We start from the raw sequence: 17,308 nt of genomic DNA, 5'->3' as shown, positions 1-17,308 counted from the left end.
CTTCAACAGAGGAATGGATACAGAAAATGTGGTACATCTACACAATGGAATATTACTCAGCTATCAAAAACAACGAGTTTATGAAATTCGTAGGCAAATGGTTGGAACTGGAAAATATCATCCTGAGTGAGCTAACCCAATCACAGAAAGACATACATGGTATGCACTCATTGATAAGTGGCTATTAGCCCAAATGCTTGAATTACCCTAGATCCCTAGAACAAACGAAACTCAAGACGGATGATCAAAATGTGAATGCTTCACTCCTTCTTTAAATGAGGAAAAAGAATACCCTTGGCAGGGAAGGGAGAGGCAAAGATTAAAACAGAGACTGAAGGAACACCCATTCAGAGCCTGCCCCACATGTGGCCCATACATATACAGCCACCCAATTAGACAAGATGGATGAAGCAAAGAAGTGCAGGCCGACAGGAGCCGGATGTAGATCGCTCCTGAGAGACACAGCCAGAATACAGCAAATATAGAGGCGAATGCCAGCAGCAAACCACTGAACTGAGAATAGGTCCCCTATTGAAGGAATCAGAGAAAGAACTGGAAGAGCTTGAAGGGGCTCGAGACCCCAAAAGTACAACAATGCCAAGCAACCAGAGCTTCCTGGGACTAAGCCACTACCTAAAGACTATACATGGACTGACCCTGGACTCTGACCCCATAGGTAGCAATGAATATCCTAGTAAGAGCACCAGTGGAAGGGGAAGCCCTGGGTCCTGCTAAGACTGAACCCCCAGTGAACTAGTCTATGGGGGGAGGGCGGCAATGGGGGGAGGGTTGGGAGGGGAACACCCATAAGGAAGGGGAGGGGGGAGGGGGATGTTTGCCCGGAAACCGGGAAAGGGAATAACACCCGAAATGTATATAAGAAATACTCAAGTAAATAAAAAAAAAAAAAAAGATCTAAATACTTAGGTGCAAAAAATACCTCTCTGAAAATGAACCCCATAAAACTCAAACTCTTTGAAAAATACAGGGAATACTCACATTGCACATATGTTGCCACATAAAACATGTTTATACTGATTTTGATAATCATAGTCCTGAGGTGATCCAAGTATCTGTGTATTCTTTAAATGTTTAACACAAGAGAAGATATGCTCTAATTCATTAACAATATCACACCAATCACAGTCAAAAGAGAAAACTGGAAAACACTGAAATGAGCCCCATGTCATGAATGATATGAATATAGGTTGGCATTCAGAATTTTTTTTAATTTTTTAGTTTTTCTTATTCACTTTATATCCTGACCCCAACCCCACTCCCTCCTCTCTTCCCCCCGCAACTTGGACTGCCCAGTTAGGCATAAAGAACTTTTAACCATGAATTTTATTACCGATCAGCTTTATTATTCAGTTTGTTTGACACATAAAACTAATTCACAGTCTGTTCAGTAAGACGAGAATGGCAGCTCCTCCCTTTCTGGGTAAGGTCATATGTAAAGATCACACTAGAGCTCTAGTCTATATCGATCATATGTAACAATGACCATTTACACCCAACTGTTCTGCCCTCTCAGCAGGAGATGTACTATATACAAAAGGTAGCTAGCACATGAGATCTAAATTGAACACCAGATGCAATCTTTCATTGGAATATTTTATTTACATTTTATATTTAAAGAGAATCAGTACAAATCGGGGCGTATTTACACCATTTTCAAATCAGTGTATAAGAATGCAATGGTTTCATCCATTATATATTCGGCAAACAAAAATACACGTCTGTTCTATTTTTTTGCCTAAATTCTGTGGGAATTTGCACTGGGAAGAAAACTAATGGACAAGCCACACAAAGTAGAAATAAAGTGCATGTTTTCAATAGCTCTATTTAACTTTGGTGGTTGAAGCTTCAAACTTTATAGTAAGGCACCTGGAATCCCCCCTTCCCGTGATTCTTTTTCAAACACCAACAAAACGCATTCACAAAATTATAGATATATGGACAGAATTTAAATTTAATGTCATTAAAGACCGCAGGGCCAAATGTAAACTCAACTTTCAAAGTCAATATTGTTTGGAAAATATTTTCTACCAAAAAATCTTAGAGAACATTTTCTGTCGATGGATTCTGCACAGTAACCAATTTTCTACGATTTATTCAGCTATTATTATTTTCAAAGGTGATGGTAGTTGCTATCCTGTGCTTTTGGAAACTTCAAGTTTGAGAAATAGTTTACAATTTTTTTTTGTAAGAAACTTTTTATGTCTACAATCTTGTGTGGTGTCGCTAATCCACTGATCAACCAATTCAGTTCACATTTTTCTGATAAGCTATGCTCAGCACTCACATGAATCACGTACACAGCTTAATTTTAAAATGAAAAGGTTAAAATGAGTATTTTGCTTTAATCTTGTACTATCAACTTAATGCCTAAGTTCGCATTGCTTTTTACAAATTCCAGATCAGTATAAGCACCTGGAGACAAACCCTGACACATAGAGCCCAAGCTAAAGTAGTAGTATTGTTCAATTAGGATACTATCACAAAACAAAGTGATCACAACTACTCCACATTTTTAAAGCAACATATTTTTATTAGAAAGTTTTTGTGAATGAAAACCCTGACTACTTGTAGACAGTTCTGAATGTTTAAAAATGTTGCTATCACTATCATCAAGAGGAAACTTGCCTATGAAAAAATGTTACAGTGAGTTTGTGGAAAATGGTACTGGGTTAAATATGTTAAGCCATTTAACTATAATATAATATTAGTCATCTCAGCACATTCAGTATCATTCTTGTTTTACATTTACTCAGTTCATTCTTAGTAAACTAGGTCCTGATTGGCAGTCCTGTTGTTACTAACGGTTCAAGTTTTCTATTGATACAGATTTTAGGATTTAACTTCTCGAACAGCCATCTCTTGATCAGGAGTTTCATCTTCCTCAAAGGTTGGGTTGTCAACATGGGGAACAACATCCACAGCCACAGAATTTGCTTCATGGTTGACCAGCTGTAGATTTTCATCTGGACAGAGAAGTAAAAGAATGTTAGGATGATAGGATCTTTCTCTCCTCTCAAGACACAAGTCTATATTCATTTCCAAGAGGGTTTCATATTCTGATGATTATGCCAATGATTTGTTCCTTAATACTATATAACTGTTTTAAAAATCCAAGTCTGGGATACCCTCCTGTATTCATAGCACTCACAGAGTAAGGCACAAGAATTTTTGTGCTTTCCAAGCTAGCCAGAACTAACCAGAATATTTCAGGCTGGCCTAGGCTATAGTATGAGATCCTATCTCAAAAAAATAATTATAATTATATGGTTTCCTTAAGCACTTTTGGCATTATTGATTTATGATTCCTGGCTTTTTTATTCATGTGTATGTGCTTACTTTTACATAAGTTATAAATTCATTACGGGCAAACGTTACATCTTTTGCATTTTTTTCTAAATATAGCAGTCCTTAAACCTGGCTACACATTACTATCACTTGGGCTATTTGAACATAACTGTATAGTAAATGAAATAATAACCATCCAAGAAGAAGAAAGGCAGCGGATGAACAAAACAACACCTACATAACTTCAAGACATGTGGCTAAAAGAAAAAATGGATTGTACAGTAGTTGCTAAAGTATTTTACATCTCTTCTAGAATTGAAAGGTCAAGTAAATATATTTTGGATAAGGAAAGCCTTTCTCCTTTCACTGTCACTAAAAGGAATTGCAAGTAAGGCCAGGAGGGCAGTCTTGAGTGAGCCCAGTGGTGTGCAGCTGTAGTGACATGCATCCAGCAGTAGAAACTCAGTGTCTTCCAGATAAGAAAAGGACAAAGAAACGGAGGGAGGAGGAGCTTTGAGAGCAAACATGTATGTCCATCTCCTGGCTTGTCCTTTGAAAGAATTGACTGTAATAACCGCCCCGTGACAATAAGTGAGTGTGCCTAGGGCCTATATCTTGCTTTTGATCTAACAATCTCTAAGCAAAGAACTCTCAAAGAAGTGGCAGATTCTGGGACAGAGAGTATATAAGATTAAACTAGATTCTAGCCTAAATATTAGCAAACTACATCTCACAGAGCCAAAGCCACCATGAAGAGTGCTTCACTGAGCATACATGGGATGCTCCATGGCCCAGGCATACATCCAGCAGAGGGCTGTCTTGTCTGACCTTAGCGGGAGAGGATGTGCCAGGCGGGGGTGGGTGGGGGTGGGGCACATACCCTTGGGGGGCACCCTCTCAGAGTAGAAGGGGATCAGGAATGGGGTGAAGAACTCTGTGAGAGGAGATAGGGGCAACATTTGGGATGTAAATAAATAAAATGAGTAATTAAAAAGAGTGCTTTTCACATTTTAAAAAAGTTTTCAAAACCAACCAACCCCTCCCTAAAGAGACAAAAAGAACACACGGCAAAAACATGTGGTCTTTCATCCCGTAAACATTTACTGCCTGGTGACGTAAGAGGGGTGGAGGCCAACGTAAGACTGAAAACATGCTATGGTAACAGAAAGGGGCTCAAAAGAATAAAGAACCCAACCTAACCAAGATTCTGAAGACAGAATTGGGGACTTTATGAGCAATGGACAAATCATGAAACTAACAAAGAATGAAAGAAGTTCTGTGATCTCGCTCTACTATAAATATCCAGAAAAAAAATAGAAAAGGAATGGCTCCTCCTTACATTTGAAAATTAATATGTGTGGGAAGAAGGACAGAATTAGCAAATCACTATTTGATGAATAATTATAACAGGAAGTATCAATTATTGTGAAAGTTGGCCAGGAAAGGAACCACGGAAAACAAGATACGTACACAGTATCCAAGCATCTATCCAAAAGATATTCAATAATTACAAATGGAAAATAGTTAACTTTAAAGGGAAGAATTTGGCAGAATTTAAGCAAGTGAACAAAGTTAAAATCCTTTGTAATGAGAACACTGTGTGCCTCATAATAGGTGCTGCTGACTGGGACACGGCATCCGTTTCTCTGGCATTCTTACCGGAAATGGACAGTGATTTAATTAGCATGAAGCAGCAGACAAGGTCAAATAAAGGAACATTTTATAAAGTAACGGAAAAGTAATATTCAAAGTATCATCACCATGAAAGGCAAATATTAAGGAATTACCATAGACTGCAGATCGAGGAGACAAAAGTAAATGAAGTGTGGGAACTTGAAAACAGACAGGGGACATGCATGGTCCAGCAGCTAAAGCCGAACAAGGTCTCTAGTACATACTTCTTCAGGTCATTAAGTAGGTTCCATATACGTCCAGGGGGATATAAGATGGTCACATTTACACAGGGTAGGAAATGGTGGATAGGTATTCTCTGTACTATTGTTGAAATTTATTTTCTTAGTCAATCTGAAGTTATTTCAAAATTAAAATAAAAACTACCTATATTAATTAGGCACCATCCTTCCATCGTGAATTCTGATTTAATTGCTCTAAAGGGCTTTTTATATGCCATGCTTTTTAAAATTTTAATTTATCTTTTATTTGTTCACTTTATATCCTACTCACTGATCCCCTCCCAGTCATCCCCTCCTACATTCTTTCCCCTCTCTGCCTTCCTCTTCTCCTCTGAGTGGGTTTGGGACCCCCTTAGTTATCCTGTAATCCATGATTTTTTTTTAAATCTCTCCATGTGATTCTGATGTATAGCCAGGTTCACAACCAGGGGTCTTATTGGATGTACTGTCAGTGTGATCCCACACCAGGAAATCTGTTAGAGATACAAATTTTCAGGTTCCACTCATAACCCACTGAGTCAACAAATCCTCCAGGAAATTAGGTATGAAGACTAGTGTACTAACAGAACTGATCCCAATGATGTGCTATATAGATGAGGTAAATGCGCATTTGCAAAGTTATAAATTATCAACTTTCATTGTAATTATCAGCGACAAATATGCAAGATCGCCAAACCAGTAATATATACAGACCGGACTGAATTATAATCTAAGTGGTCATTTTTTGAGACAAATTTACATATGTCAGGCAGCAGGGTGTGCTGAGTAGAAAACAGATTAATATAAGATGCTCTAGAGGGACTAAAAGCTGTCTGAAACACTTTAACTCCATAAACACATTAATATAAATTTGTGGTTGTGGATATTCAAGAGAAATAGAGGCTTTTTCTCCAAGAGGCAGAGGAGAGGCAAGTCTTCCAAGGCAGAGCAGGTGTCAGACTGAAAAAGTTAAGAGTGGAATGGCATAGAGATACACAGGGAGCTCACACTGCAGCTATATATGGAAGATTAGAAATTAGGGTGAGGGAACTGAGAAAATATACTGAACTTACAGGAAAGAGGGAGTGAAAAACCTAGGGAAGGAGAACCCTTAAGGCCTCAAAGTGGGTACCACTGCCATTCATCCAGGTAGGGATGCGGGCAGAGCTTGGATTATTATCACACTTGCTATGTAAATGATCTGTAGAATCTGTTCTGTTTCCCCGCCCTAAACAACCTGTAATAACTGAACACAATCAAGCAGGATGGGGTTTTTTATATAAAAAACTAGCACAAATCAAATTATCTTTTATCTTCACTGAATCCTATTACCATACCCTAATGGGAACACAAGATCCTCAAGACAAAGAAACAATGAGTCAGTACTACAGGTAGAACAACCGACAGATAATTAAGATTCCTAGGAATGTGTGTTCAAGGAAATGTCTGGAGATTAGGTTGTAAGAAATGAAAAGTTGGCTCTGACATAGTTGTGGGCCTCGTGACATCTTCAGAAATGATATCTATGGCAGTGATAAAGCCTCAGAGGGCAAAGGTTTATGTCCTGGGAAGCTAAAATGTTCACAAGCTATTGTAGTAATTCGTTTCCTCCACTTTCACACTAACATTGGGTTACCTCAAAGTAGGGACTGAGGGAAAACTTTCAAACCAAAAAAAAAAAAAAAAAACCACAGAGCTGCCAGACAAGAGGATCAGGAATTCAAGGTCAGCCTGAGCTACATGAGACCCTGCCTCAAAAAGACCAAAACTGAACACACATTCAAAGAAGCAGATTCCCAGCATGCTGGAATTGTTGAAGGTAGGCAGATAAGTTTTTGGTAATGGCTTAAACTGAAATGGAATTCACATCCCATAAAAATGCAATCTTTAACTGTATCATTCAACTGGGTATATAGCTGAGCAGTGGTAGGTAAGAGGCTCTGGTTTCCATGGCAAATAAAATAAAATAAAATACATAGTTCAAAGGATTTTGTTATAATCACAAAATTGTACAACTATAACTACTACTTAATTTTACTTCTTTAAAAAAAATTCGAATGATTTAGTTTCTGTATGAGTATTTTGCCTGCATGCATGTGTATGCACCGTGTTACCCTCAGCGATCAGAAGAAGCTGAAGGCATGTGATGCCCTGGAACTGGAGTTCAGATGGTTCTGAACCATCATGTGCATGCTAAACAACAGACTCTAAGTCAGTGCAAGAGCAAGGAGTGCTCTTAACCACTGAGCCATCTTGACGGCCTCTACCTAATTTTAGAACATTTCTATCTCTCCCAAAAGAAATCCCTTCCCTGTTGGTAGTCATTTCCCATCCTGATCCATGGACTGTAGCAACCACGAATCTGCTACCTGCCTACAATGGCCACCTAGCCTGGATTCTTCATATACATCAAGTGGTAAGCGAGGCACAATGGTGTACGTTTGAATTCTAGCACTTTGGAGGTGAAGGCTATCCTTAGCTACATACCAAGTTCAAGGCCAATTTGGTTTCTGTGAGACCCTGTCTCAAAAAAGAAAAGGAAAGAAGCAAAAATCCTACAGCACACAATATGTGCCCCTTTGTGTCTGGAAGCTTAGTAGAGTGTTTCCAAAACTTATGTCTGTGTAGTATCCGTCAAAGTTTTTTCAAAAAAAAATTAAGTTCATTGATGGTGTTTGTATGCTCTGTGCTCTGTGCTCTCTCTCTCTCTCTCTCTCTCTCTCTCTCTCTCTCTCTCTCTCTCTGTGTGTGTGTGTGTGTGTGTGTGTGTGTGTGTGTGTGTGTGTATGTGTGTGTAGGTCAAAGAAGAACTGAAGAGAGTCAGTTCTCTCCTCCCACAAGGCAGATCCTGGGGTTAAATTTAGGTTGTCAGAGTTGGGGACAGGCATCTTACCCCTTGAGTCATCTTGCTGCCTTTTTACCTATTTGCTGACACAGGTCTTCCTATACAATCCAAGCTAGCCTTAAACTTGTGGCATTCCTTCTACTTCTGCCTCCCAAGTGCTCTGATTACAAGTATGAGTTGCCGTATTTTGTATATCATTCCTTTTTTGTTGTTGCTATTTTTGTTTGTTTTGAGATAAGGATCTCACTTTGTAGCCTGGCTGTCCTGCAACTTGCAATGTAGACCAGGCTGGCCTTGAACTCAATGAGACCAGATTGCTTCTGCCTGAGTGCTGGGATTAAAACTATGTACCACCATGCACCTTCTGTTATACACATACACCAAATTTTGTCTATTTGCTTGAAAGTTCAAGTCCTTTCCACTTTGGTGCTATTAGGAACAACACTGTTGGAAACACTCATGTACTGGTTTTTGTGTGGGCACATATTTTTACTTATCTTGGCTAAATATTTAGCAATGGAAAAGAAAAGAAAAAACATTGAGAGAGTGAGGCTAGAGAAATGGAAAAAATTTCTATGGAGATTTCTACGGAAGTAACAAACAACCCCCAAATATTCCCATTCATGTAAAATTACTAAACTGTAATAATAATTGTACACGAATTCCAAATAAGATGTTCAACCTTAGTGCCTAACATTGCTTCATGTCCTAGAAAAGTCAACAGGTGGCAGCACATACCACTGTTCAACCTAGTTTTCTGTCTGCAAAATGGATTTCTGAGAACATAGACACAAATCTAGCTTTCATAAGTCAAATTCTTCTCTTTTTTTCTGGAGTCATTTCTGCTACATTTTGATTTATCTGTAATAAACAAAGGCTTCTAATGTTTAAAGCTGCTCTTTTGCCTCAGTAAGGAGCCAACATTTAAATGGCCCAGAGCATTTTCCAACAAAACTCTCCTTTTGTGAACAATCGCAATTCCTTCTGCATGTCATCTATTTTAGGAATACTTGAATATGTATGTGCTCTTTGAATATGCATATATTTTATGGCAGGAGTGCGTCTTTTTATTGTGCTATTTTAAATAGAAAAAAAAACCCTTGAAATGGCATAAGGCATGTGTGGTCCACAGTGGATTACTTTTGATGAGCCCACTGCCCTTCAGTACTGTGCTTACTTGCTGATTGCGCATGCTCCTCCAGAGGTGGCTCATCTGCTCCCTGTACTGAAGCATATCCAGATGAAGCAGTCTCACTGCGGTTGTCCTCTTCGTGGGGAGAGGCAGTATTAGATGCTTCATTAGAAACAGGAACTTGTAAAGACACTGATCCATCCTCAACATCCACCTTTGGAAAGCATTTGAACAAAATAAGACGTTTGGAATACGTGCATTACATTGACATGATTAGGATGTTTTCATTGGTGATAACTTGCGGAAATATTTCTTAAGTCTCATAAACCTCTGATCCATTTTCATGATCACCAAAATCTCTTGGTGGCCCCAGTCACAGTACCTGTATAGGAAGTGGCTCTACCAGTGGGATATATATGTCTTCATTTGGCTGATCCCTTTACCTCAAAATATAATGACTGGTATAAAGTAGGCACAAAACAGAACTGAGAATTGCTCTCATCTGCATATTTCTGATAAGTTAAAAACATTTTACTGAACTGATATTTATTATATCTTGAAGATAAGTTAGAAACAATATAGGAAGATTTACCTCAATTCCCAGAGCTTTGAGAATGTCACACTTGCACATGGGGCAAGTCCTGTGCTCTAAAAGCCATGGGTCCACACACGTCTTATGGAAAATATGACTAATGAAGGAGAAAATAAAAGATAATTTAGTTATAAAATGTGAAACAACGACACTTTGACACACATACACACACATACATATACACACTCAAGTTACACTTAGTCGTTGGATGGATATCTTTTCCCCCTTTTAACATGCCACTAATAAAGGAGCCACAAGAATAGATTTTGGAGATTTTATAATACAGAGCTCTTAAATGTACTCCCAGTAATGTAGCCTCAAAAAGCTAGTTTTGGTATTCATAAGTTGAAAATGCTAATGCTACCTGACTTAAGTCTGTATTTCAATTGTTACAATGTGAAAAGTATCAGTTTCCTACTCTAAAATGGAATCATCATTCTCTGTAACAGAATGCAATAGTACTGAGTGTAACACAGCACCAATGCTTTAGGCAATGAAATATGCTCCAAGAATACCACTATTAGTTGAGAGGAAACGTGTTAAGAATAACCTTCATGAGGAGTAATTTTTTTTTAAAAATCTAAAGAGTGAAGACTTCAAATAGGGCACCAAAATGATTTTATTATTTCTCAATAGAAATATTAGAATGAATTTAAAATAATCGAGTTCTCTCTTTCTCTCTCTCCCTCCCTCCCTCCCTCCCTCGACTAAGTTTTTCAGTTTCCAGAAGAGAAAACAAACTTTTGAGAACAAACTATACTGTATTTTAGTGATATATCAATTTTAAAGTATTCAAAATAGTTTTCCTTCATCATGTTAGTTTTGGGGATTTTTTTTACAGCTATGAAAGAAGATGAAACTTACTTGCAGGTTAGGATGCGCACCACATCATTGGGCTTATAGAGCTCGATGCACACAGCACAGCTATCTCCATCAGGGCCAATTTCCTATGAATAAAGAGTTAATGTGACTCAAACACGAACAAGTTTCAATGGTGATTTAAATTTGACACTTTGAGGAGGTACAATAATAATAACAAAATAGAGAAAGAACAAAGTAAATCACTTAGTACTAACTTCAATTCTCCTTTTTTTCTGACTCTAGAATTCATAGAAAGCCATTTGTAAGTTTTATTGCTATGATCTCTAAATAAAGGGTATAATGTACATGTATTAAAATTCACTCATTTAGTTTAGAGTTTTATGTGTTCTGAAAAACATATGCAGTGATCTAATTCCCATCACAATCAAGGTATAGAATAGTGGCATTGAACCAATAAACTCATCCATATCCCCTTAGCAACTAAGCCTTCCTCTCATTCTCAACCTCTACCCATAATTGCTATATGTTCCATTTCTATAGCTTATGCTTTTATGACCGTGCCAGATAAATAGAATCATGTCTATATCTAGCTCCTGAGGCTTGCTTTCTTCACAAAGCCTCTGGTATTCACGTATGCTATTGTAGGTAGAGTAAGTAGGACTCTCTTACCCTGTTACTACTAAATATTATTCCCTGGTATGAATATTCCACAGTTTATCTATGGATTTGGATTCTTTCCAGTTTAGACAATTTCTAATAACCACAATTAGGAATTTAATGGGAATATATGGTTTTCCTTCCTTTTCGTTGAATATCTGATATGGTAAGTGCATTTTTAACTTCATAAGGAATTACTCTGTTTTGCAGGGTGGTCATGATCATTTAGTATTGTCACCAAACGATATATAAGAATTCCAGAGGTTGTATATATTCACCAGGTCTTGGCTTTTCCAGTTATTTTTATTTTTAACCAGACTAATGAATGAATGTGTACTGGTCTCACATGTGGTTCTAACTTTTTATTTCTTGAATGACCAGTGACATTGAGCAACCTTTTGTATACTTCTTGGCCATATGTTCCTTTGATGAAACGTCTGTTTAGCGTACTTATTATGTTGCTTAATTATAAAGAAGAAATATTCCTATTGTTATGAGGTACTAAGTGGGAGCTAGGAATTTAACCCACGACTTCTGTAAAAGCAGTACGTGCCCTTAAACTCTGAACCATCTCCTCAGCCCATGTTTATTCAAAGTAATAAGCACATTTACTATTAGGTTTCATTGTGATATTTTTATTGTTATTTTTTAACTAACAGAGAAAGGTTTTATTTTAGTTCACATTTCCAGGTTAGTCCATCATAGCAATAGCATATAGCATTCTAGGTGGCAGTAACTTAGTCAAATCCAGACAAAAGCAGAGAGGGAATAAACACATGCAGCCTGTGCTCAGTTGGCTTTCTCTACTCTTGTACAGTTCAGGATTTTCTGCCTAGGGAATTGTGCCACCCACAATGGGGAGATCTTCACACGTCAACCAACATAATCAAGACATCCCTTGCTCCACCCCCAGACATGCTTAATATGATCTACACAATCTTTTATTGAGATTCTAATTCTAATTCAAGATAGTGTCAAGTTGATTAAAACTAATGAATCACACAGAGGGACTTTGGTTTGAAGCCCAGATCATCCATTACTTGGGTAACTTAAGGTAATTTCTTTCTTTTTTTATTAAATATTTTATGTATTTACATTTCAAATGTTATCCCCTTTCCTGGATTCCTCTCTTACAACCCCCATGCCCTCCCCCTCTTCTATGAAGATGCTCCCCTACCCTTCATCCACTCCTATCTCACCACCTTGGCATTCCCCTACACTGGGGAAATGATCCTTCTCAAGACCAAGGGCCTCTCTTCTCATTGAAGTCAGACAATGCCATCTTCTGCTACATATGTGGCTAGAGTCATAGGTCCCTCCATATGTACTCATTGGTTGGTGGTTTAGTTCCTGGGATCTTTGGGGGTCTGGTTGGTTGACACTGTTGTTCTTCCTATGGGCTTGCAAACTCCTTCAACTTCTTCAGTCTTTTCCCTATCTCCTCCATTGGGGTCCCCATGCTCAATTTGATGGTTGGCTGCTTGCATCCAAGCATCTGCCTCTGTATTGATCAGGCTCTGGCAGAGCCTCTCTCGAGGACAGATATATATATATATACCAGGCTCCTCTTAGCAAGCACTTCTTGGCATCAGCAATAGTGTCTGGGTTTGGTGTCTGTATATGGGATGGATCCCCAGGTGGGGCAGTCTCTGGATGGTCTTTTCTTCAGTCTCTGCTCCACTCTTTGTCCCTGTATTTCCTTTAGACAGGAGCCATTCTGGTTTAAAAATTTGTAGATGAGTGCATGGCCCCACCCCCCAACTGGGGACCATGCCTAACCTCTAGATATTGTTTCTACGGGTTCTTCGGGTTCTTCCTCCCATTTGTTGGGTATTTCAGCTAATCAGTTGGGTCCTGGGAGCCTCTTGCTTTTCTGGCATCTGGAACTTTCTGGTGGCTATCCCCAAGTTCTCTATCCCACGTTGCTATACACCTCTGTTTGAATTCCTGACCCTATGTATATCATCCTGGTCTCCTCCCACACCTGATCCTGCCCCCATTTCCCCTCCCCCATCCTCTCTTCCTCCTGTGAGTATTTTGTTCCCCCTTCTAAGGAGGACTGAAGCATCCACATTTTGGTCTCTCTTCTTCCTGAGCTTCATGTGTTCTGTGAATTTTATATTGGGTATTCCAACCTTTTGTAATATCCACTTATCAGTGAGTGCGTACCATGTGTGTTCTTTTGTGTCTGGGTTATCTCACTCAGGATGATATTTTCTAGTTCCATCCATTTGCCTAATGTGTATGAGTGCTGAATGTATGTGTGTATGTCATGTGCATACAGTGCCCAAAGAGGCCAGAAGAGGGCTTTAGATCCTCTGGGACAGGAGTTACAGATGATTGTGAATTGAATGGGTCCTGTGGAAGTGCTCTTACCCACTGAGTAGCGACATTTTAAATTTGTTTTGTTGTTTTGTTGTTGATATGTCCTCCCATACACTCTAGCATCTTCCTGACCCCTCTATAACCTATAACCACTTTTCTGCTTTCATACCACATGCTATTCTAACTATAGTCATTTAATAAATATGTGCTTTGAAAATATTTTCTCTAAGACTGTACTTTGCATTTTCCTTCTTTAAAAACCGTCTTCCAAACAACAGAAAATACATTATTTTGTTTTGTTTTGATTATTTCTTTGTTTAGCTGATACAGGGTCTCACTATGTAGCTCTGGCTGTCTGGGAATTTGCTATGTAGAGTAGATTGGCCTCACATTTAGAGACATCTATGCCTCCCAAGTTCTGAGGCTAAAGGATGTGCTCCACTATTTCCACCAAAAAATGAATTTTTTATTTTATTTTGCTTTATATGTATGTAAGTTTTAACTTTTTGTATGTCTGTACAGCATGTGCATGTCTGGTGCCTGCAGAAGCCAGGAGAGGGCATCAGATCTCCTGGAACTGGAATTATAGATGGTTGTGAACCACTCATAAGTATTCAGAATTGAACGTGGGTCCTCCGAAAGAGTAACCAGTACCTTTGAGCCCCCTTAAACTTTGACAGTCAAATTCCACATTTCTCTGTGGATTTGTTTTTTGTGTCATACACAAAACCTATTAATATAACAATATTAGTATATTCCATATAATTATTTTTCTCCAAAGACTTTATCAGCTGTATAGTTAGGCCTATAATCTTTTTAATTTTTATACTGTATGGAGAATGGAAGTATTTTTGTAATTGATACTGTGCTATCTAGTTTTATATCAACTTGACATAAGCATCATTTTGGAAGAAGGAATCTCAATTGAGAAAATGCTCTAACCAGATTGGGCAATGGTAGTGCACTTTCCTGATTGATGGTTTATATAGGGAGGGCATAGCTCATTGTGGGTGATATCACCCTAGGCTGGTAGTCCTGGGTGTTATAAGAAGGCATGTTGAACGCCCCAGTAAGCTCCTCCATGAGTGTCTGTCTCCAGGTTTCTGCCATGATTGAGTTCCTGCCTTGACTTCCCTCAGTGACAGACTGTGATGTAGAACTGTAAACTGAAATTAACTATTTCTTCCCCAAAATGCTTCTGGTCATAGTGTTTTAATCCGTGCATAACATTCTGGTTTCATTATTCATAAAAAATAAACTGGCCGGGCATATCTATTGGTCCATTTCTGGATTTTATTCTGCTCATTCATTTATTGCTCTAGCACTTCTACACTCCCACAGATACAGCCTTAAAGTAAGTCTAAAAAATTGGAAGAGGTGTGAAATTACTATTTCAAAAAAGGGTTGTGCCTTTTTTGAAACCCTGCACCCATATTTAGACGAGGTCTTTCTGTGTAGCCCAGGCTGATCTTGATCTTCCAATCCTTCTACCTCAGGCATGTACCACCAGCACTGTGCAACACAGTCTAGGAATGCGGTCATGTGAGAATTCTTAGTACTTGTGAGAACATTCCAAAAAAACAAGAGTCTTGTGACCTCAGTTTCTTCAAAACAGAATTGTTCTTGGAATGTGTTTTTGTGTTCCTCCCAGGTGTAGCAGACAGAACTGAGTTTGCCTTAGATTCTTCCTTATTCCTAGTTCTTCTTATCCAATTATATGTTCACATGAGTCTATGGAAAACGCGTTTGCCAGGTGTGGCTTGTCCTTGTAATTGTCTACCATTTAAAATCATGAGAACTTTATTCAGCTGGCCATTCAGCTTCTATTCAAAATTATTTTGATCATGCCAGTTCTTGAGCTTCTCCAATATTTTCTTGTGAAAGTTTTTGTTGAAACTGTATCTAAACCATAGGTTAGTTTAAGATGAACTGACATCTTAACAATGAACTTTTTGATCCACAAACACAATACATATCTCCATTTCTTTAGATTTTTTTCTTTGATTTTTTCCCCATACTTACAATTGAACTCAAAGACTCAAGGATGCAGAGCAAGAGTTCAAACACTGAGCTATGATGCCCAGCTCCTATCACTTCTTTCATTGGTGCTGTGCAAATTTTAACATGTAAATCTCATATATATTTTGAATATTTCTAGTCAATGCTTCTGATGGTGTTAGAAAGGGTAAATCTTTATTTCATTAAGTCATGCAGATTTTTTTTTTGCTGATGTCTTTTCCCATCAATGTCCAAAGTGAACTTTCAAAGTTGCCCTTAAGCACTATATTAATTTTCTATCATCCCCATCACAAATTATGATCACTTATAAGCTTACAGTAGTGGCATGAGTTAGTACCATTCCTACAGGTCAAGAAGTAACTGAGGTGTTAGTAGTTCTTCCTGTGGGCTTCAGAGAACAGACCTGTAATTACTTTTCCTAGCTTTGAAAGAATCCTGCCATTCCCTATTTTCTGACCTTTTCCTTGAATCACTCAGTCTTTTTTATTCCATTGCGGCGCTGCTATGTATGGTGGTCAAACCTCCTTCCTCTGGCTTATATTGATTCTGATTATGTTTAGGACTTGTCTAAATGATCCTGGATGATCACATTCTCAAACTTTCCATTGCTAGCAATTTCCTTCTGCCAGATAATAATATTCACAGGTGCCAGTGATTAGTATGTAGGATACAGTTGGGGCCATTGTACAGTATAATTGCTGTATTGAATAGAATTTTAATACTCAATGAGGTATATAAATGGCAATGAAAAGACATTTGGACAATCAGCATTTAGTTTAAACAATGGTTTGGTAGTATTGCTTTCAAAGTAATAAAAGTACCTTGTCTCCTTGTTTCAAGGTGCGCAGCTGAAGCCTGCCAATAGCTTTTTTAGCATCTGCCTTTAACTGCCTCTGCAATTAAAAAATAAAACCAGACATTAGAAGACATATTTTTAAAAGAAGTATGATTTAAAATAGTGATTTAATACATATCAGTAAACGTTACTACCTAAATCAAAATTTAGAGATTACAATCTGTGGCCAGGGAGATGGCTCGGTTGGCGAGGTGCTTATTATGTGAGCATTGAGGGTCTAAGTTTGAGGCCTGGCACTCATGTAAAAACCAAGGCACTGTAATATGTGACTCTAATTCCAGCATTGAGGAGGCAGAGACAGGGTGATTCCTGAGCCTTGTTAGCCAGTCAGTCTCATTGATTCAGTGAGCTCCAGGTTCAGGGAAAGACTGTGTCAGAGAGTAAGGGGAGAGCAACTAAGGACGACACATGTCTTTGACCAATGGCATTCATATGTATGTATGGTTGCATGCAGGCATAACATGTATGTGTGTGGACACAAATATTTTTAATTTAAAAGTTTTTATATAATACATCTTGATCATATTCTTTCCTTTCCTCCAACTCCTCTCAGACAGATCCTCCCCACCTCTCTACCCCAACCTCATGCTCCCTCTCTCCCTCCCCCTTCTCTCAAGGGAAAACAACACAAAAAAGTCAGAACAATAAAATAATATTAGTAAGGCAAAAAAAAAGTCAAACCAAAAAGTACACAAAACAAAACAAAAAACCACGGAGTCTGTTGTTTTGGTTTTTTTTTTTTTTCTTTTAGCTATGTACTCCTGGACTTAAGGCCTGCCCTTATGTGTGTTTGATAGATATACCCAGTGATGTTATTGGAGGAAACTGAATTTCTCTTTCCTAGCAGGTATCAACAACAAAT

The 17,308-nt window shown here is 38.3% G+C and overlaps 1 protein-coding gene across 4 annotated transcripts in view; it reads right to left on the bottom strand.

Moving 5' to 3' along the window:
- Window positions 1-1,600: 1,600 nt before the first annotated feature.
- Window positions 1,601-17,308, bottom strand: part of Rnf128 (ring finger protein 128) — a 118,065-nt gene continuing 102,357 nt past the window's right edge. For 3 of the 4 annotated variants that reach the window (XM_008773419.4, XM_039099714.2, XM_039099715.2), the window contains exons 3-7: window positions 16,412-16,483; window positions 10,632-10,714; window positions 9,768-9,864; window positions 9,221-9,389; window positions 1,601-2,984 (exon numbers count right to left, since the gene is read on the bottom strand). In XM_008773419.4, coding sequence (XP_008771641.1) covers window positions 2,851-2,984; window positions 9,221-9,389; window positions 9,768-9,864; window positions 10,632-10,714; window positions 16,412-16,483 — 555 coding nt within the window. In that variant the 3' untranslated portion in view covers window positions 1,601-2,850. The remainder of the gene's footprint in view (window positions 2,985-9,220; window positions 9,390-9,767; window positions 9,865-10,631; window positions 10,715-16,411; window positions 16,484-17,308) is intronic. The other variant, NM_001173349.1, reaches the window with a different exon arrangement.

This window comes from Rattus norvegicus, chromosome X, assembly GCF_036323735.1.
Source record: "Rattus norvegicus strain BN/NHsdMcwi chromosome X, GRCr8, whole genome shotgun sequence".
Classification (NCBI taxonomy): Eukaryota; Metazoa; Chordata; class Mammalia; order Rodentia; family Muridae; genus Rattus; species Rattus norvegicus.
The sequence above is the reverse complement of the archived record's forward strand: the minus strand, read 5'-3'. Positions and strand labels throughout refer to the sequence as shown.